The sequence below is a fragment of the Vanacampus margaritifer genome, chromosome 13, assembly GCF_051991255.1.
Source record: "Vanacampus margaritifer isolate UIUO_Vmar chromosome 13, RoL_Vmar_1.0, whole genome shotgun sequence".
NCBI lineage: Eukaryota > Metazoa > Chordata > Actinopteri > Syngnathiformes > Syngnathidae > Vanacampus > Vanacampus margaritifer.
This window is the reverse complement of record NC_135444.1, coordinates 6,923,444-6,946,079: the sequence shown is the minus strand read 5'-3', so window position 1 is coordinate 6,946,079 and position 22,636 is coordinate 6,923,444. Positions and strand designations below refer to the sequence as shown.

The 22,636-nt window shown below is 37.6% G+C and overlaps 1 protein-coding gene across 2 annotated transcripts in view; it reads right to left on the bottom strand.

The window, feature by feature from the left end:
* The window catches only part of rabgap1l (RAB GTPase activating protein 1-like), a 95,783-nt gene extending 73,976 nt beyond the window's left edge, over positions 1 to 21,807 (bottom strand). Inside the window, exons 1-13 of one of the 2 annotated variants that reach the window (XM_077583946.1) lie at positions 21,701 to 21,807; positions 18,074 to 18,288; positions 17,084 to 17,249; positions 16,362 to 16,575; positions 14,926 to 15,100; positions 14,039 to 14,196; positions 13,588 to 13,698; positions 12,347 to 12,413; positions 12,047 to 12,149; positions 8,945 to 9,111; positions 5,086 to 5,215; positions 1,070 to 1,163; positions 306 to 456 (exon numbers count right to left, since the gene is read on the bottom strand). In XM_077583946.1, coding sequence (XP_077440072.1) covers positions 306 to 456; positions 1,070 to 1,163; positions 5,086 to 5,215; positions 8,945 to 9,111; positions 12,047 to 12,149; positions 12,347 to 12,413; positions 13,588 to 13,698; positions 14,039 to 14,196; positions 14,926 to 15,100; positions 16,362 to 16,575; positions 17,084 to 17,249; positions 18,074 to 18,211 — 1,674 coding nt within the window. In that variant the 5' untranslated portion in view covers positions 18,212 to 18,288; positions 21,701 to 21,807. Of the gene's footprint in view, positions 1 to 305; positions 457 to 1,069; positions 1,164 to 5,085; positions 5,216 to 8,944; positions 9,112 to 12,046; positions 12,150 to 12,346; positions 12,414 to 13,587; positions 13,699 to 14,038; positions 14,197 to 14,925; positions 15,101 to 16,361; positions 16,576 to 17,083; positions 17,250 to 18,073; positions 18,289 to 21,352; positions 21,577 to 21,700 lie in introns of those variants that run through there. The other variant, XM_077583947.1, reaches the window with a different exon arrangement.
* Positions 21,808 to 22,636: the final 829 nt, after the last annotated feature.

Below are 22,636 nucleotides of genomic sequence, written 5' to 3'. Positions count from 1 at the left end.
TAAATAGTGACTTTCAGCCATGGCAACTACTGATGAATAAAAATGAATCTGACCCGACATCCATTCTCTGAGCTGGAACCTATCCTAGCAGACTTTGGCCAAGGATCAAAGTACCCCCTAGACTGGTTGCCAGCCAATTGCAGAAAAATATAGTATACAGTATAGGTAACCTAAAATACATATCATGGAGCATTTGACAAAACTGGGGGATGTTTTTCCAAGCCCAATTTGTTTGCCCATATACCAGCGATCTTAAGTGAACTTTGTAACAAAAAATAGCCCTGACTGGTCTGTCATTCATTTACCTTGGTGATGAGGATGCGATAGTGTTCAAGCAGGTCATGGTTGTCGTGGCAACCGGCCAGCAGCTGCCATACTTCAGCTCTCAGTGGCTCTGGAATGCCACTACGGACCAATGGGTGCAAACCCTTTGGACGACTGGACAGGTTCCCATGCCTAAAATATATTCACACACACGCACACACACACAGTATTACTTAAAAAAAAAGCACTGTGGAACAACATATTTTATTTTTAACCAACTGCAACTATAGTGCTATATATGGTGATGTCTAACAATTCATCTTTAGTATACGTTTGTAAAATGTATACATAAGAGGTATTGTATTCATAGGGCTGGATTTTACTATTAATAAACCAAATGTGTTTTAGTCTGCATATAGTCAGAAGACATCCTATCGATATTTTAACACGAATGAAGGTAGAATTGCAAAGACTAGCTTCATAAAGATTAACAACCACATTCATCTCTTAAAAAAACGACACACATTCATTTATGATCCATGATTCTTATAAGGTATTTTTTAACCGGAGATTTAAAAAAAAAAAAACTCCTGTAATGACGCAACAGAAAGTAAATGTTAAATGCTGTTAACCCTGTAGCGGTGATGTTTAAAAATATGACTTTTTTTTTTTTTAATTTAATACAAATTAAGGCAATTTAATTAATACCATGCAAATGCCTCTGACACATGAACATGAAAATGTGTTCAAGACTTAAAACATGCAAACATTTTAAAGCAAAATTAAAAGTTTTGTGTGGTCTTACCATCTATTGAGGATTGCTCCCCACAAGTCCAGAATTTTCTCAGGACAATCTTTGGAAACATCTCCCGTCCCGCTGGAGATTTCACTGTCACTGTCTACATACAACACAAATGGACCACAGGACATTTATTAGACATTTGTCTACCAATAATGACCATGATGTCTGTGACGTTTGGTCAAATGAAAACATAAAACTCAATCCAAGATCTCGTGCTAAGCATTTAAATTGTGCCTTTGCGCTCCAACCACACAATCTAATGGAGGTTGGAGAGTTGATACTGGGCCTACACATTCCATTACTGTAATGTTCTTGCATCTGGCAGTTTGCAAGGCAAACAAGAGGCAATCAGCACAGCAAAACACTTGTGCGTAGATGCAGCAGCATTAACTGCCTGTCTAGCCCTCTGCTCTGCTGCTGAAGAGACCGATTCCCACACATAAGCCACCCACTAGAACACAAACACAGTCTAGTCTAGTGTATATGCAGCATTTAGACTTGTACATGCAGTCCTGAACGTCACTGTAATACCACCGTGGTTTCTCATGTGTTTAATTCACACAATACATTAAAAGGGCAAAATACAGCATATTTAATAGAGAAATACAGTATCATGGAGAAATTACTATTTGCTTGTACACCAATAGCTTCTCTGAAACACTTGTCCTTGGAATTAACAAAATATTTTGCAAAACTTGTATTGGATTGTAAAGTAAACGTGCAGATAACTTACATAAAAATGCACTCACACCTTGTTTCTCCATGACTTGGCTGAATGAAGGTCCAACATTTTAAAGGGAGGGGCGGATTTCAGACAACAGACTACCGGTATATGGAGCGGCTGTGATAGCACATATTAGAGTTAGCTAACTGATTTATACAAAGCAATTAGCAAAAAAATTATGAATGAGGAATAGTACCATAATAAATGGAACCAACTACCAAAAGTTGCAAACATTATCAATCCATTGATTAGCTTTTCATTGTAGGTAAACTTTAGATTTAGCAAGAGAGAATAATAGTCACATACTGTAATAAGTAGTTTTTTCAAATGTTTCTTCTGTATCTCACAAATTATACATGTCATTTCCCAAGACTAATCAACAAAGAACCACAATAAGGCATATGAGATAGGCTTTACCACCCCTGTTTCTCTCCAGTTAGCAGTATAGATAATGATGATGATGAATAGAAGGATGAAAGCAAATGTCTTCTTGCATACTCCAATGAATATTAACAGCTAAATGATTGGATTTTCCAGTACTTTGGTGAGTGCCTGGTTAAGGCTTTAATTAAACTAGGATTGTGAAATGTCGGAACAGACAGACAGATTGGTTGCCAGATGACTCATGGTACAGATACAAATATTCAGCTGGCTGAATATGCAGTAACATGAATGCAGTACCATGTTGAGGATCTTTGTGATGTGTTGGAGAAGACATAGACCAAACTAGTAATAAATGTCGTAGCGATGCATGATGTTAATAAAAAAAAGAGAGAAAGTTTATTGAAATAATAGACTAAATGTGTGAAAATAAAAATTTAAAAAATAAATAAATATATATATATGTGTGTGTGTGTGTGTGTGTGCGTGCATGGACAAAATTATGGAAATAATGGAAGAAAAAAAACAGGGGTTACAGAAATAACTTGAATCTGACAAAAGTATAGAAATATGATGAAAATTAGTTAATGAAAATCAGACATTCCCTTTGAATTGTGGTTATACAGAATTATTTCAAAAACAAAATTATGAAACAAACTTGGACAAAAATGATGGTACCCAGAAAATAAAAGATTCATAATTTGGCCATAGGGACATGTTCAACCAAGGTGTGTCCACTAATTGGCATCACAAGCGTCTTCAAAATTGCAACTAGTCCGCCACACTTATTAAAGTATGACAACTTGTCATCGTGTTGTTTGGTGACAGTGTGTACAACACTAAACATGTACCAGAGAAAGCAAAAGAGAGATTAGTCTCAGGAAATAAGAAAGAAAATGGTAGACAAGCACATTAAAGGTAAAGGCTATAAGACATTTTCCAAGCAGCTTGATGTTCCTGTGACTACAGTTGCATATATTCAGAAATGTAAGAACCGTGGGATTGTACCCAACCTCACTGGACGTAGCCCCAGGAGGAAGCAATGTGTGCTCTTTATTAGTTATGTTCATTTTTTGTTTTTTTAATTTATTACTTTTGTCAGATTCAAGTTATTTCTGTGACCACTGTGGGGGGGTTTCTTGAACAGAGCGGTCCCAACAATTTTGTCCATGCATGTATGCATTTCTTATGCCATTATATCCTCTGCACACTGCTTCTTCTATACATCCCAACAGCAACAGCAGACACGAGCTTTACAGGGCTTTGTATGTGAGCAAAGATCCCTTTCAATAAGCCAGCACAAAGGTGGCGCTTCTGTTCCGGGAATTCTGAGGTCACATGGGAAGAATGCACGTGTCTGCAGTCACTGTAAACATACAAGGACTAAGAAGATGATATACATACCGACGCTTACCTTTCAAACTAAAAAGGGACATTCACTACATGGTCACTTTCATATACAAGGTCCAGAGATGAAAAGGTATGATGAAAATATGCGTATACAAATACACACGCTGAAAGAAATGCAAAAGGTTTTATTTTGAAAACAAAGCATACAAAATCACATTGGAATTTGTCAACAGCAGCAAGCAAAATGAATTTCCATGCATGCAAGACCTTGCTAAATGTGTTTAAAAAATTGCTAGCGATAGATTGAAATAACTGCGTTGGTAATTTGGAATGTTGACCACGGTGATAACTCAAAAGATTTGACATGTCGTGTCCTCCTTTTCTTCTTCTTTTTCTTCTGCTATGGTTTGCTTCATCTTCTCTCTTTGTTTGCTTTTGTGATGCACACTAGATGGGAGAAGCCAAAAAAAAAAAAAAACTACTACTCTCAGAGATGCTAAATATGGGAAAAAATTAAATGTTAACTGTGATTTTATGTTATTTCAGTTTATCTGTGAACATCCCTAACGTCTTTCCAATATTTCAGTGACTAGTGTGCATGACAGCCTGGGGAATCCCTGCTAATGCTGTTATAGATGTAATTCAATAAATTGAACCTCTTTTAAGTGTAAAAAAAAACAAAAAAAACCTGCATTGATTTTTATTTAGATCAAAGCCAACCTCATTGTGTTGTATTACACAAATACAGGATGGTTCCTTCTCAGCAGAGCAGAGGATGCATAATGGAAACAGTAACATTCCATGTATTTATGCGTGTCGGAAAGGGTGACCAAAACACACTCGACAATGATGACAGTGCAGTGGAGGGAACCGCATTGAGGAGAAAAAATAAAATAAAAATCACCTTGGGGCACATTGAAGTCTCCGAGAAGAAAAATAAATTAATTAAACTTGTGCGCTTGTATTGAGGCTACTACATTGTGCGGCTATTCATTTTTGTACACAATAAGGCTGACCTCCAACTCCATGTCCCTGAGTGTCTCTATTTTCTCGTCTCGAGGGGAGGAGAGACGGTACAGAAAAAGTCCTCTGAATAGCTCCCACAGTGACAGTTGAAAACCATCAGCTATAGTTTGGGAAGCCAAAGAGTGGCGTAGGGTAGGTCAATAATTGCACATGGAGACAATTTTTGCTGCCTTCTGTTAATACAACGTGAAAAAATTTGAGATGGCGGGTAATGAAAACAAGTTGTACTCACAACAAAACATTCAAAATGCTCCGGTAAAAACAAGTACCTGTACCACATTATTGTGCCAATGCTATTAATTTAGAGCTGTGACATTTTGTAGTGGTCCAAGAAATGTGTTAAGCACATATAGGAATCAATTGACACCATAAATGAGGACTGTTCAACCACACCGTTACTTAAATGACTTTTCATTAAAAGTGCCTGACACTCGAAAATAATAATAAGCATTAATAATAATGGATGATGGCAGAACAGTCTGTAAGGGAACCAAGCAGTCCAAACAAAGAGTAAGTAGGAGTAAGTGGTCACTCTTACCATCATCCACCTCCTCCTCTTCAGTGGGCGAGGCCAGTTGTCCTTTCCCTTCATTACTTCTCTCTGCCTCCCGCTGAAGACTCACCACCTCGTACACAGCATCACTCTGACCTGCCCTCTCTGGTGCATGCTGTATAGACGCACGTAGTATCATTATCTTGAATTTAAAAATATACCATTTTTAAAACATATACCATTTTAAAATTTTAACTACTGCAGCTAAATTATGCTTTTGATTTGTATACATATCAGAAACAAAAATTTTGGAATATGTTTTAATATGAAAACAAGAATTCTATAGCATTGTACTGTATACAAAATTTTAATACTATAATTAAACAGAATGTAAAAATTTTACAATTTCAGCTCATATTCTTAATGTTTTAACAGACATTGTGCTGCTCCTTCTGGTGTTCCCACCTTTGCCACCAGGGGCAGTATAATACAGACAGACAAACTATTTGCCTGAGCACAAAAAACAGCAAAAGGTGAGTTTTTCAGTGAAGAACAGCAAAAAGAAGAAACATTTTGAACTTAATTAAATTAATTAATTAATTAATAGCAATTTTGAGAGAAAAAAATTGTGTACCATAGTACTGTTATGTTATGCTGTGTTGGGCGTTTCAGCGTGTCATATCAGGGGTCACCACCGCCAAGTCGCACACATGATTTCTTCATAGATCCTTCAAACTTTAAATTGTCTATTGATTTTTGGGCATCGGCAAATGATTTTGTGTCATTTGGTGATGAGGGCATGTTTGTTTTTGTTTTATTACCCTCTGTAGAATGCTAGCAAGCTATTTTGAGGGGACCTATACCATTTTTAGCTCAAGCATAGAATTCAACATTACTGTAACATGCAAGAAAGTTGCCACCTTTGATTGAAAGTGCAAATTAAGGTTGAAATAGTTAACATAAGATCAAATAATCAAAACCATATTGTGAATAAAATTTTCAGCATACTGTAGTACAGTGTATGTCAGTGTATGAAACAATAAATCTTATTATGTCCAATATCACAGTCGAAGAAATGCACAAGCCCTTGGGTGTCATAAGCAGGTGATGTTTATTTCTAGTCTATTCACTAACTGTAGTGCTTTAGCCTCTCACCTGCAGCTGGGAACGTGGATCAATAAGCTTTGATGCAGTATTGATCCAAACCCCCCGCAACATCTAATGCCTTTTTCAAACCACTGATGAGAATAAAAATAAAAATAATCTAACATACGGCTAGATTGTGGATAAATTAAATAAGACATAGAAAATTCATTTGAGTTAATATAATTTAAATAAGTTTAAACAGGTTAAAAGCGTGTTCTCAAGAAAAGAAGGGTCACTTGAGATCTCCTGCTCTCCTGTCACTTTGCAAGGAATAAAATCATGCTTCAAATAGCTGACTTGGAAACAATATTCAAACAAAGAAAACATATTCAGAATTTATACTAGATTCAAATAAAAAATCCAATCAAATAATCATTATTGGTCTATCAGTTTTCTACCACTTATTCTTGACGGCATCACGGGGGAACTGGAGCCTATGCCGGCTCCTGACATGCATGTTTTGGAATACAGGAGGAAGTCGTACCACCCAGAGAATATGCACACACAAGCACAGGCACAACAAGTAAACTCCAATCAGTTATTAATTAATCAATAATTAATCAATGATGTCAATCACATATCCAGAATAACCAGATAAAAAAAAAAAAAGCTTGTGAGGTGACCTGAAAAAGGTTAGAAGACGCAAAGTCAAATTTAGAAAAAAAATACCAAGATGTGGCATGATTGAGTGTTGAAATAAATATGAATATTTGGAATGGATATTAGTTGCATGTATTTTCCCAAGCTCAGAAATTTTCCATGTTCTGAAATGGCTGGAATCAGTACTCAAGCACCAGAAATGACTGCACTACACTACCCCAAATGTAGTAACATTAGCCCATCATATTTTATGAATCATGTAAGTACATTTTTTAAAGTTATTACGGTACTCTTTTTAAGGGGAAATAGGAAAGTAAAATTACACATGTACAGTATGTGCGTAATTCCTGATAGACATCTTCCTAAAAAGAAAAACACACGCACACACATTATCTTTTAATTAGCTCTTAACCAGTGCACCAGTCCTCCATTTACAAAGGAGATAACTCCGTAGGCAATCAGGCGTACAAGTCAGACTGCTGCCGTTAATTACCAACACACCAATAATGAGAAAGAGCCTCTTATTAGCCTGCTACAATGGAAAGCTTCCCCACACTCCACTGCCTTGCCAGCTCGCTAATGCTATATATAGTACTGTACTCTGTCCCCCCCCCCCCCCTCTCCATAACAAGGCAGAAGGAGCTGGCTGGCCATCTCTCATCTCTGAGTACCTTTTAATCAAGGAAGTTGTGAGGAATCCCACACGACAAGAACACATTCTTGTGAGGAAGGAGAAAATTAATTTTACTTCTTTCTTTAGCAAGACTCATCAAAGCAGCATGCTGCCATCACTTAAATTTGATGACCATGTTGAAATATAGCACAGCCACTTTAGATTTACAGAGTTTAATACATTTGACCCCAATTTAATTGCATTCTAAAAAATAAAAAAAAAGAAGAAGATATTAGTCTATTAGCAGGCAAAACATCATGAGGAAGTTTCCTCCTGCACAGATCGCCCCACAAATGTTCGATCGGATTCTGGCTTGGCCATTCCAAAACCTTAATCTTCCTCTTGGTAGAGTCATTATTTTGTTCAATTGGATGAGGATCCTCTTCACCTTCAGCATTCTAGCAGAAGCCTCAAGGTTTTGTGCTAAGACTGAAACTTGAAACTGTTCTTAATTATAATGATGATACATAATGGCAACTTTAGGCAAAGAAAAACATTCCCAAACTCAACACAAAATCAAGTTGTTTTTTACTGATAAACTGTATAAACGGTTTTCTACTAATGCTTTCTACATGTCATGGTCATTATTTTTTACATTTTAGTGCATGTTTGCTAAAAGCTTGAATTTGGGGCAAAAACTGTCTGTGTGGCGCCATCTTCAGGTTAAACACTGGGATTAACACAATTTATTTGCCTGTTTTTACTTTCCTTGGGCGAGTCTCGTACACGCCTCCTTTGCAAGTTGGAGATAGTAGTGTTTGTGAACACTGTAATCGATTTTTAGGTTAGTGATTTATTAGTATCACATTTTATTAGTTTACTTAGCATAGTTATTTAGTATAGAAATGATTTAGATCGGGGTTCACCAATTCTGAGCCTGGAGGTCCGGAGTCCTGCAGGCTTTAGATGTTTCCGCCTACCAACACATCTGATATTAAAGATCAGGATCGTTATCAGGCATGCTGATGAGCTGATTATATGAATCAGGTGTGCTAGTGGGTGGAAACATATAAAACCTGCAGGGCTCCGGACCTGGAGGACCGGAATTGGTGAACCCTGATTTAGATAGAAGTTTTCACTGCTGCTGTCAATCACAGCCAGACCACACCCAACTCTCTCTCTCCCCTCGCAAGCCCAATGGTCCTCCAGGCAACGCCTTCTTTGAGCGCAGTTTTCAAATAATAGTTAGGGGTGGAGCAAAAGTCTGTTAGGGTGTTGAGTTGCACTTTAAGTATTCTGTTTTTCCAGCAGTGTTACACTAGTGTCAACATACCTTTTAGAATTATGACCAAAAGGTTTCATCAAACCAAAATAATAAAACTCTATACGAGAACATATGAACTTATTTCTCAATTATTTTTGTTGTCTGTTTGCAACTCTAATCTGCTAGGATACATGTTCTCCCCATTCTCAGATGAATAAAAATTACAATAGGAAGACATTAGATGTGCTTATTGAGCAAATGTATTGTATGTGTTAACATACCTGTCCAAGTTTTAGATAGAAGGTCTCGCTGAAGGTCTTGCGGCTGAAGTACCAGAAACGTTCATTTGAAGGATAAACTCTGACCACAGTTTCCAGCAGGAAGCGAACTGGCTCAACCACCTCGGTTACAACAAGGTCCACCGCCACCGTCATGTGGACTTGCTTATCTGCACCAGACAATAGGGGGTGAAAAGCATTGCTAGGCACTGAGTACACATTCAAAACAAACTATTTTACAAACCTTATTAAAAAGCTTACATTGCTGAAGTAGTAAAACTGATCACACAAGCCATTTATGTTCTATGTTGGCGTTCCTCCTGTGTGTCTAAATGTTCTCAAATGAGTGTGTATGTGTGTTTGTGTCTACATGTGCATTACAGTATACTACCTCAAATAAACGGCTTTGACCAATCTGCCATCTCCCTGGATTTTAAACTCTCTGAGTTTCCCAGTCAGCAAGTTGCCACATTTTACAATTTGATAGCTTTAATAGATTCAGTGAGGCAAGCTTTCAGCCTGGCAGACACGCTGTGCCAACCACCAGATCATACTGTGTAAATATTTCCCCATTAACTAGAAAATCCAATCATTATAAAAGCCAATGTGAAAACTTTATGGTTTGGGCAAAATTGAAATGATTCATTGCGGCACAGCAGCAGTACAGTGACTAATCACATGGCAAGAAGTTTTTGGATTTGACTTTGTTGTCTGGCTCTGGGTCATCCTGTGTTGTCATGTTCTCCCTGAGCCTGTCGGGGCTGTCTAGATACATCAGCCATGCAAATAAAGTTGGTTGAAGACTGCATTGCCTGTGAATAGCTTGTCTGTCTGTGTGCCTCCCCAACATGTACTGTATAAGGCCTTTGAGGCTGGGGGAAGAGTTTTCCTTTATTAGGAGGTAAGCAGGTCATTTGGCCAGTTTAGTTTTCTCAACTTGTTACAGAAAGTGGTTTAAAAAAAACTCAAACTAATTATAATTGCAGAAGTTTTGCATTTAGAATTTTTAATAAAAATCCTGTAGTGTCACATTTTGAAGTGAATCTTTTTTATTTTATTTTTTATCTCCAACTGCTGCGTTTAATTCAGTTTCTCACATGAGTGAGTATCCACAGCTGCTTGTCAATGTGTTCACGCCTGTGTAGGAAAAGGTTCTGCCAAGCTTTGAAAAGCTACGGGTCAAAAGGCTTGAATGACACAAGACTAAGCTGTACATCAAATAATAACAAATGTTACATTCCAGGTCAAATCTAAGCACTGTGTGCAACCCAATAACGCATGGATAATCTGTTGCACACAACCATTAAACATGACCACTCAATTTTCCATTATATAATTACAATGACAAAATGATTTCTAAAATGCTAAAGCGTCTCAAAAATATGATATAGGGAAAAAACACCATCATAGAATGTAATGTCCCACCAAGCATCCCACAATTGTTTATAACGCCAAATTGTGTCATCTCAACTACATACGTTCAGCAATGCCATACCTCCAGCTTTAAAGCTGCATTAATCAAGTTTGAAACTTTTTTTTTTACACACGACTGCCACCTCTGGAATAAAGTGTAAATGCAGCCTCCATGATGCTTGTGCATGAGTCCGCGCAGGCCTGTACGAGCACGAGCAAACAGAAACTCCTACGGCAAGAGGCCACTATTTATAGACTAGCAAATATGATTTCAACTCATAGAATGATAGAAAAATAATGATAAGACAATGATAGAACAATTCTGAATAAATTGCTTGCACAGATAATCTAATTTTATACCGTGATATAGTCCAATTGCTTGCAAGGAATTTATTAGTATCTAGTAATATTTTAGGCCATGATACTACTGTAGTTCAAACACACAATGAAGCTTGAATTCATTTGTTCATCATAATACATCAAATCAAGCAGCTAAAAATTAAGTCTTTATTTCAAACGTATTCTTGAACGCATTGGAAACGTGTGTCTGTTCTGTTTATATGAACTGTTGACTGGAAAGACGCTGAAGTTGCGAACAATATTGTGACGTCTCACAAGAATGTTGCCAGCAGACGTGGTTGCTGATCTCCCCTTTTTATTTGTCTTCACACAACCGACTAGTAGTAGCTTGTTGGCCGCGGCCGACGCCAGAAACAAAAAAACTAAACCGCGAGCCGTATTAGCACACGCACTAACAACAACACGTAGCTGCCTAGAAGTCCCTTCTCCCCTGCGAGATGTGCGATGTGTACACTAAACACTCGGACACCAGAATGCAGACAACAGAATGTGCAACATGGATACTCTTATGTATACAATGATCATGTCCTCTAGATCACATTTACAACGCTCATAAGCAATATTAACTTTTGATTTCCACCTTTATTTGTCATCATTATTGTTTACATCTTACTTTATTGTATAGTTGTTATCATATTTTACCTTCTAAGTAGAAAGGAAGCCAACTGTCACTGTTCCTCAATGTAAAAGCTTGTTGTTTATCCCAAGTGTCTCAGGGTGAGCACCTCTTCTATGCGTTATGGCGCAGAAGTGGAAACTTTTCTTTTCATTTTATTTATTTATTTATTTTTGCATTCCAGCAATACATTCAAATCACGCAAAAAATAAATTAAAACAAATCAAAAGTGAAAAAATAATAATAATAATTGGAAACTACCCGGAGACGGGAGAGCGCATAAGGTCACATTCTTAGCGCCTAATGCCTCCATTTAGAAGCGTTTTATAGGCTTATCGACGCAGTTGTTGTAAACACATCAGGTCGTTGCTTCTGCATATCGATGTGTAAAAATAAGTAATTTTAATATTTTAACTTCCTTAATGCAGCTTTAAAATTAACAAAGTGATACAGTTTTTAGTCTATACTCATTTCTCAGGAACTGTTACAGACCTACAAAGCATAACATTATACAATTTGAACAGAGTTGTGGGCGGAAAAACCTCTGTGACAGTGAGCATGGCAGACAAACGTGGAAAACATGACACATAATAACTATACATCACATACATGATACAGGCAGTCATGAAAGTTTGAATCAAGAATCAAAAATTAAAAAAAACTTTAATGTGTAATATGTTAAATGTGTGGAAAAAATAATCAAATAATAGTCAAACCTTTCGGAGTGTCTTCATTGAGGGGCTGGAAGGCTGCAATATTGGGGTTCCATATTCCTGTGATCACATAGGACTTCCCATCAGAGGTCTTTCCCATCGACTCCTGGCCAGGTAACAGATAATAAAATATATGTTTATTTAATATCAAGTGTATGTTTATTAAACTGGCTGCAATGATTTGCGTTGTCAAATACACAGTATAAAAAAATATACTGTGCCGTTGTAGGAGACAGTATCATTCAATAGTCGACACCTCATACGGTAATTCAAAGATGCAGTACATGATTCACTTGTACTCACCATGTCTAGCAGGTGCATGTCGCTATTGCTAACCTTCTGGCCTGGACTCAGAAGCATTCCAAAACACCTAGAAAGAAGACACAGGAGCTTTACACATGTTCAAATAAAAAAACAATTAGTATTATTCTTTTATTATTATGTATTTCTTTATCCACTATTTTAACATCACTGTGCTTTCACAGCATATCAGTTAAAGCAACGGAAGTGTCACAAACTTTCTTTTTTGTTTTTAACCAATACAGTCCATCAATTTCCTTGTCCCTAACCATATCCTAATTACAGAAATGCATTAAATCAATCTCACACAGCATTTTATCCTCATGAGCTGCAATCTCCATAGGGTACAGTAATGTAGTTCTAGTTTGGGGTGCCATCCAGTGGTTAGCATGGGAATATGTCACATTTGCACATCTCAGAGACAGTTTTGAATGCAAAGCTCAATTTAAGCATATTGATCAATGACTTTCAAGTTGGATTCACAGTAAACAAGTAATATCCATAGATAACAATAGAGATGTTTTTGGATTATGCCGAGGGATACACTAATAAACCATACTGTGTACTGTACAAGATGCAAAAAAAAAAAAGGCAAATGGAAATGTCCACTGGATGAGAAAATAAAAGTGCAGGTGTCTACTGGTGGGGAAATTGGAGGTAAGTAACTGGGAAGGCAAACTAAGGGGGGTGAAGATGACCTAGTTCTTTGGTTGCATGCAGGCTCACAGTGCATGAGTGCAATAAAGAGGGCTGCGGGAAGTTGCGGGAATTGGTTCAAGCACACAGAACAGTATTCTGTTGTGGAATTATATTATTTTTGGCGATGCTCTTTAAAATAACATAAGTTATCTGTTTTATTGTTGTTCATACATAGAACCACCCAAGGATAGGGAATTGATCACAGATTCTTCCATGAGAGGTTGCCAGGCTTTGGTCACGCATAATTCATTTTGATAGGGAGGCTAGCATACAGTTGTTCTTAATCGCTGACATTTGGCGAGACCTAAAACAAAACCATTGCCTCCCATTATTTTCACTAGAGGCTTTTCACCTACACCTAAAAATTGGTATCAGCTCATTTGTTTGTCCTAACATTTAAATCAAGGACAGAGATTGCCAAACTGATTTGGGCTATCACTGTAAAATACACAGGTGCATACTATTCTCGAGAAATTGAGGTAATTGCCACGCCTATTACCTTTCAGGTGAAGCTGACACATTGGTTTTATAAGGCTGCCTCTCACCTCTCAATGACGAGCTCTTTGTTGCTAATTTGCTGTACTGTAATCACAACTTTCTTTTGAACACTCTGCCGCAGCTTGTAGTACAATTTGTCTCTGTCCTTGGGGACTGGACTGTGAAGAAAAAGAGAGCAAAAGACCAGATTATTAAACATAAACCTACAACCTCCTGTCACACAGTATTGCATTTTGCAGTAAAGGCAAGTCAGGCATGAGAAGAGGACCGATGAAAGTACAAAATGCAAATGAATCTCCCACTATGAAAATGGAGTTGCAACAAAAGACAATGTTTTTCCTTTTCTGCCTTCCTGCATATAAACAAGAAACAATGTCATTTCTTTACCAATAGCAATTTTGTAAAAATGATTATGCTGAATCATCAAAAGCTAATGATTGAATCACATCAAATGCTACTGAGTGCAAGTCTGTATTTATGTTTATACTTGACATATACCTGAAATTTCCCTTGCCGTCATCTTCCTTAATCTCCAGAGAGACAGTAAAAATAAAGAGGTCACTGTCAAGAGGACTCAACAGTGGCGTGTCTCTGATATCGGTCGGCCGCGAAGAGCGGCGGAAGGCTGTGGAGAAGCTGTACAAGATTCGACTGACCTACATGAAAAAGGGTAAGAGAAGATCACAAGTAAATTAACATTATTTGGACACAACTATATGAGCATGAGTGGAACAGGTGAGGTAGTGAGGTAGACAAAGTGTTTTGCAAAGACTAAGAGTGATGAAGAAGACAAAGCAGCGGATAGAAAAAAATGGGACAAAGAATGGAGAGTAAAAAGCATTATCAAGTAGTTGGAGATGAGAATAACAATATGTGAAATATGTGGTTATAAAATACAATATAGCACAAGAGCGAATGAGATGCCAATTGAGAGAAACATTGCCATCTGCTGTTTTAACAGTGTACCTGCAGTAGGACTGTAATAAAAATACTTAAAAATAGGAAGCGTCATCACCAATAATTTGGTTGCTTTGCAAATTGGTTAAAACTGGCTTTGGCAAAGGCATACATAATAACAATAACAATGTGTTTATTGACATTCACTATGGATTATAAAATTAATATTGTAAATGTTGTTTGTGCTCTGCAATTTGTTGGCAGGCAGCTCAGGGTATACCCTGCCTGCCTCAAGATGGATATTCGAGGACCTTTATCCTTTAGAAGCTTGTTGTCATGTAGTCATCTGTCTTACAGCTTGGACTAAGTGGGTTTGTCACCAAAATAAATGCAGCTGGCACTCAAGGTGAACCTCTTGTATGAAGGATGCATGTTTCGTTAAGGGATCAAATCAGTGCATGGCTGCCGTGTGTGTAATTCAAACATACCGCCTCTTTGATGTGGCAGGAGAAGACGTGAATTTGGAAATCTTCAGAGCTCCGATAACTCTCAGTGAAGCAAAAGCAGTCGCTTTCCACAGAACCGTCCCGTCCACGAGCACAAAACAAAACTTTGTAAATGGGGAAGGAACAGATCTCTGTACCCGATGCCTGGTCCACAACCCTGCAGAAAGTTATTAAGAGATTAATTTACACAGAAGACTTACAGGAGTGAAATGAACTCAGTAAGGTTGAATATACTCAGTGTAGTAAAATGCATACAAGTGACAGGGCATACAACAACAAAAAACACAAATTGACTGATGACACAAACAGATGTGGAAGCTGATTAACTCAGCAGCCTCACCCAGATCCATCTTCCGGGAGTAGTAGATGTAAATAGATTAAATAAGCACACGCACTTTGATTTCCTGTATCAAACCAGAGACGAATTGTAATGGCTGACTTTGAATCTTGAAATACCGTGTCTGAAAGGCAGGTGCAGAACAGCAGCACTGCTGTATATAACGATGACTGCAGTGTGGCGAGTAGGATGCGCAGAAAAAATGACAGGCAACAGGGACAGGACTCAGGAGTTCATTTCTGCTCGTGTAACCATTTTTCATATGCCATAAAAAAAAGCGTTAACTCACTGATTAATCACAAAAAAATATCGCATTCATCATGTGCATTCATCATGTACTAACGTAGATTAATGACACTATTAGTTTTGACCGCAGATGATCCTTTAGCTGACAGCGGATGGATAGGTTAAAGGTAGCACAGGTTGTGTTTGTGCAATAAACATAGCTACATGCATCAAAGTAAAGCATTAAGTAAATGTTTGCGTATGACATTCAAAATATTTGATCATGTCAAACTACTGGGGTATTTTTTTTTTCATTTTAAATTATGCAAGTAATTAACTGATTAGAAAAAGAGGAGGAGTAACACATAACAGGTGTTTTTTTAATAAAATGTTGATAAAAGTATTTTTAATTAAGTGATTAATCATAATTAATAAAAATTCTAAAATATGATTAATCTGATTGAAAAAAATAATCATTTGACAGCTCTAAAAATTAAATAGGTAAAAGCTTAATTGCCACACACCACCGCATTCATATATCCAAAACAGACCTCCTAATTTGGATCAGCACCAAACTGCACACCTTTTATGCATATACTCTACATATTGCTTCTGTCATTAAGATGAATTTATCCAAATATAAAAGCATACTCAAATGTTGACAAACATAAATCAAAAAAAAAATCTGGTGTCTTCCTTTATCTATGCCACACTCTACAGAAATCCATTACCTATTTTATTTCCTGCTAACTAGAAAATAAAAATTAAAAATAGAAACAAAACTTCGCTGGCAGAGGTCATGTGGAAGTAGAAGTTTTTGTGATTTGAGTTGTTTTTCTTTCACAAAATGCCTTACCTGACAGAGCCTTCTGGTCCACAGGGTACATGCAGGGTGATGGGAATGGGAATGGCGCTCTCAGCCCGCAAGGTAGCCATTGCCTTCTGTGCTTCAGCTTCATTACGAGGGGCTTTGACCCAAGTGCAGCCCAAGTAGGACAGCTTGTTGAATTGCACACTGTCTTCCTCTTGGCTTGTGGGGCTGGCCGGTGCTGGACAAGGTGACGATACCTCTGGCGGTGGACATAAAAGCTGTGTTTGATTATTGTTTTTACATCCGATGTCTGGTAGCAGTTTATTCAGCCCACACTCGAACCAATTGCCAAATGTGAGTTCAATTTACAAATGACTACTTTGGGGCCGTAAGGCCATCGCAATATTATGTGAAGCAAGTATGTGAACTCCAGGTTTTCTATCTCAACAAAACACTTGTGCACTCATGAAGAAAGAGCAGACAACAGGTGAGCCCAAATGGCAAAAATGTAAAGATGAAAACAAAAGAGAGAATGGCACAGGACGTTAGAGTAGTTCTTTCGAGCTTCACAAACAGGAAGCAGAACAATGAGCACAGCAGAAGAACATCCACTGCTGACTGGCTTTTATTTGACATTACTCTTACCATTTCCTCTCGGTTTACTCAGCAGTAGGGAAGCACCAGCGCTAATGGTGCTGTGGTTTGCGTATCTGAAGCCATGACAGTCGTGCAACAACCGACCACAAACAACTGCAGCTAAACACTACCTGGTGGTTGGAGCTCCGGGACTCGGACTTCTGGGTTGCTGTGCTTCTCCATCTTTTCCACGCTACTCTTCTCCACCTTCACATCATCACCGTCATCATCATCATCATCATCATCCAGCACCTCCTCCATTGCTTTCTCCAGCTGTTCACTTCCGTTCCAAGACATCTGGCAAAAGAAGGACCATGAGCATCAAAGAAAAGGGGGGAAAAAACAGAGCATGCAGAAGAAAAGGGAGCTTCCTGTATTGTGTGAATGTTTACTATTTGTGTTGCTACTATGGCCGTGTCAACATGAACACAATAATTTTTTTTAAGAAGAGTATTTTTATTTGGTTTTAGCCTTTCATCTACACACAAAACGTCCACCTCTGGCCCAGCTCAAAAGCAACCTTAATGAGGACAAGCAGTATAGATAGATGGCTTTACTGTAAATACATTCAGGTCACTGAAAACAGACATTTGGAAAAACTATGCCATCATCATACCCAATTTGATTTAATTGTTACCGAATTTCAAATTGAAGTGTGTTTTCAGAGAATAACAAATTATTGATCAATCCAAAGTGCAAATTCCAAATGTATCCACTGTGGGACAAATAGATGCTCACTTAACTTATAACTGTATTCAGTCATGGCCTCTTTTCCTCAATTTGTTATTATTATGCAGCATTTATTATTTTTCCTGCAACTTTCAGGTTAACGGCCAAAGAGGAAAACGTTAAAAAAAGCTCAAATTTAAATTACACAGAATAAATAAATAAATAAGCCCATTGTTTATGTATTTGGTTAAATATAAAGTAAAATAAAAATCAAGACGGGGTGGACATGGTGTTTTACCTGCTCCATTTTGCCAAAGTGAAACAGTGAATGCAGTCAGCAGCATCCAGTATGTTTGCCAAAAGCTTATTTTTTAGAAATCTAATTAATGTGGTTGAGACGATCATGGATTGATTAGATAGTATCTATATGTCTGGTGAGATGTATTTCTGACCTTGAGCTTGGGTTTTCCCTCAGAGCCTTGAGGTGACTCGGTAGCACCAGGCTGTACCAAAACAAACTCCTCACTGGTGACGGTGGCCACTGACTCTGTGGAACTGCTGACTTTGTGCAGAGAAGAGTTGTCATCCATGGCTGACTCTTCTTCTCAGGAAGCGCAGGGGAGACCAGACTTGAATCTCTCCCCTTTTCTCCACAACTCAGCCAGTTCTGGGTACAAAATAAGGTTGCGTTACAACTTAAAATAGATTTATGTTGACTGTTAAAAAAGAAGCCTTTTTTTTTTTTTTTTTAATTCATGGGTCTATACATGTGGCACTTTTCAACTGAAATGTCGTATAACCAACTAAACAAACCAAGTTAAAGTAGAAAAGTAGAAAAAATATTACAGTATGAAAAAAAAAAGCATTCATGTTGGTTCGTATTGTATGCGCAAGACTTATAGTTAGCATTACGGATGTGCCCAAAAAAATGATTCTCATTTAGTACGATTCAGAATCAATTTTAAATGTCCCAAAATCGATTTTATTTAAATTATTTTATACTGTATTGCCCTTGTTTGCGTGTGCCTTTATTGGGAGCGCTGTTCATGGTTGTACATGATTTGGCCACTTAGGGGCAGTGTGGTTCCACGTAGTCTGATACACTGTTAAGTTGTAGCCACATTAGAGAGTAGAAGGAAAAAGTCACGATCAAGTTATTCCAATAAAAGTTGGGTTTTTTTGCAGCGTAGGAAGAGCATATGCCGGTGAGTAATGTTAACATGCTTCTCTGTATACATTCCTGAAGCGTTCGGTATGAATAGCCGTTCTTTTGATTGATAAGAGTGCCGTGAGTAGCGCGCTAATTAGCATTAGCGAGTCAGATTGGAATAGATCATGACGATTCTTACTTTGCACATCTATAAATTGAAGCAGAAATCATTGTCAATCAAATCATTTTGAATCAAAAACATTTCTGAATCGAAAATCGATAATAAATCGAATCGGAGACCCAAAAATCTGAATAAAATCGAATTGTGAGACAGTCAAAGATTCCCACCCCTAGTTAGCATCTTCAGTTAGTCAGACATGCATCATAGCTTTCGTATTGATTAACAGTGTGGAGTGGTATGACAAATATAGGGGGCAAAATATTGTGATAATATACATGTCCTGTAGTTACACTGTGATATACTGTACACCCATAAGGTGTAGACTTGTTTTAAACACAATGGCTACATTCCTGAGTACAAAAATACATCCACAGATCTTGCGATCCTACTATCTGTCTATCTATCGAAATGACATTTTGTTTCTCTGTTTGTTTGTTTCATCATTCTCTGAAAAGCTTTACCCAAAATAAGTCAGTTACAGTGACGCTTTCATTCATTCCAGACACATGATTTCATTTACGCACACCATGACGATTGATATTCAGACATTCACAAACATAAACGAGACACACACAAGAACAGCAAGTGAATCATGTGCTCCAATCATACTTATTGAATTATAGCAAGTAGCATGAACAAGCCAGGCAGATAATAATGGGTCACTTACTGAAGCAATGGGCATGGAGAATCAAACCAGATGACAAACAGATAGCAACAGCAAATGTTGGGAAAGTGTCAGCCAACTACAGTAGTTACAGTACAAAATAATATATTAGCTAAAATACACAAGTATGTCAGACTTGACATACTTTATGACACCTATATAGTGCAGACTCAGCATTTCATGTTACATCACTGGTATAATGGCTATATTTATTGTTTCCGACATACAAATACTAGTGTAGTCCAATAATGGCATCCTGCGTGTAACGCATACAAATAACAATAACCCCATTTCTACTAAGCAGGACACTTCTACTCAGTTTAACGCAGTCACAAATTGCAAAGTGTATTCCAAACAATTGCTCCATTTAGAACATGCTAAGAAATTAAATCTTATCCACTATCTCCCAGCATTACTCTTTCTTTAATCCATAACTGTGTTGTCAGCAACGCAGTATTAAGATGATGTCACCATTTGCAGACCTAAAGCAGTCATCATCCTCTCTAAACACTGCATTGGAGTTTTACCAAACAAAACTGAACTGAACTGAACTTCCTGGTCTAAATTAGCACCCGGTTATTACAAGCCTTAGTCTGCTCAGCATTGCAACCCAACTATCACTGACTAAGTGGAAACACTGTGTAGTACTAAGTGATTTGAAGCTAGGCAGTTGCCCAACAGCAAAATACTGTACACTGAACTAATAGGCTGCATTACATCAGAGAGGGTGTGTGTGTCTGCGCCTGTGGGCTGCATTATCCAGATGGTTTGCGGCTGACAGTACAGAAACAGTGACAATCCCACCTCTGAAGTTCATAGACATGGACACTTGAGAGATATATCTATCCATCCATTTTCTATAGCACTTCCCTCATGATGCTTGCAGGGTTGCTGGAGCCTATCACAGCTGACTTTGGACAAGAGGGTGTGGGCCACCAAACCTTATGAGAAACATCCACACATTGATCTTTTTTTTTTTAACTGTTTATCCTGTAGAAGGTGACAGGGTGATGAATATAAGAAGTGAAAACTGCTATGTGACACATGAACTATATTTAAAAACAAACAGCACTCACGCCTCACAGATGACAGTAGTCTATTTACAGTAGATGAATGACTACCAACATACAGTACCGGTAAACGACATTGTTGTGACAACCTGTATTGGGCACTGAGGCAAAACCACAAAATATACCACAAGCGCAACCAGATACAGTACCATGCAGGTCAGCAAATAACAGCGCAAAGTTAAATGCATGATAATTGCAATGTGCACCTTACTTTCAAATCATAAACATACAAAATCAACCAGTTGTAAAGTATGCGTCAAAAACTTTTCAACGTTTTTAAGTGTTGCCAAATGTGATTTCACAATTCTAACATGTAGTCCAGGTGAATAAAACATAATGGAAAAATCATCCATCCATCAATCCAGTCACTGTAGTGCTTATTCTCATCTGATACTAATTTCAGGATAAGAAGACGTGAGAAATGTTATTTTCAAATTTAAAACAAAGTTTTCTGCCAAGTTAACTGGTATTCTGTTATTGCAGCTTTCATTTTGTCTGGACTTAACTTCAGTGTCATCATCATCATCATCATCATCATCATCATCAGTAGCTAGCAGTACAATTAGAAGATGCAATCAAACTGGGAAATGAAGAGCACTCAGCACAGATCAATCGGGAGAGGCTCTTCAAGTTAACAATACAGGCAATTAGCGAGCCTGAAGCTACCTTCTCTGAACTTCTCCGCGGCGCGAGAATGCCAGATGTAGACCCGTGTAAATGCTGGCGAGCTGCAGATGTGCAGCAGTACGTGAAGACAGGTGAGTGCAGGCAAATCAGGAAGTTGCAAGCAGTGGCAGACAGGCTACTTTATGCTAGCTTACGTCCATGCTAACGCCAGCCAGCTCGAAGTCCAAAACATTGGCTGCTTTTTTTGGAGGGGCGACATATAACACAGCAACACCCAAACCGACCTTCAGAAGAGAATAAATAAGGAATTCTAATTGTCTATTGCGTGACAACGTCACACAGTGAGTGAAATAAGCGCATTTGTTGCCAAACAAGCTGTCAACTTACTTGCTTGAAGCGATGAGGAGTTCCCTGCTAGCTGTCAAGAGTTCAGCGAAGATCGTATGTGTGAACAGAATGGATCACTCGATGCGCTAACTGCACGCTTCCGCGTGTAGAGATCACGTGCTGCCACGCATGCGCGCTTTTTGACGTCACATTTTAAATGTGCACAGTACTGTATTAATAAAATAATAATACTGTACAAGATTTTGAAAATATTTTCTAGTTTGTTTAATTGGAGTCTGTCATTTAAAAAAAATATATTTTAGGGTTGTCATATAAATTGAACTAGAAGGTCTGAGTGTTTGTATATGTATTTTGTAGGTTTTTTATTTGTTATATTGACAAGATTTGTTACAGAATTGCTAGTTTGTGTTCTGTCAATAAAAAATATATAAAAAAGAAAAAAATATATAGAATAATAATACGTTCTCCGAATTCACCATTTAATAAGGTTATGAACGAGAATTATTTTAGCTTGATGTAATCTATTATTTGATTCAATAAATAAAAAGTTACAAGTTGCACACTGTTAAAATATGTTTGCAAAATATGTAAAGCTGTTTAATAATTCAATCTCATTCATGCTGATTCCAATTAATTTAATTATAATAAAACAACCCCGGCGACCCTTGTGAGGGAGGACAAGCAGTTAAGAAAATGGATGGATGGCTGGCTGGATAATGAAACAACCAATTATTTGACCAGACACCCTAAAAAAAACATGAAAAATGTGTTCATTTTATAAATTTTATAATCTAAAATAAATCAATATTAATGAATTAAAAAAAAAATACAGTATAATTGTAAAATTTTGGGGCGAAATGGCTAAAATAATGAAACATTATTACAGGACTCTTTGCATGTATAAATATATAAATAAATATATAAATGCAGTGGGCTGGATAAAATAACATATTTTTGGGCCAGCCCTGACATACT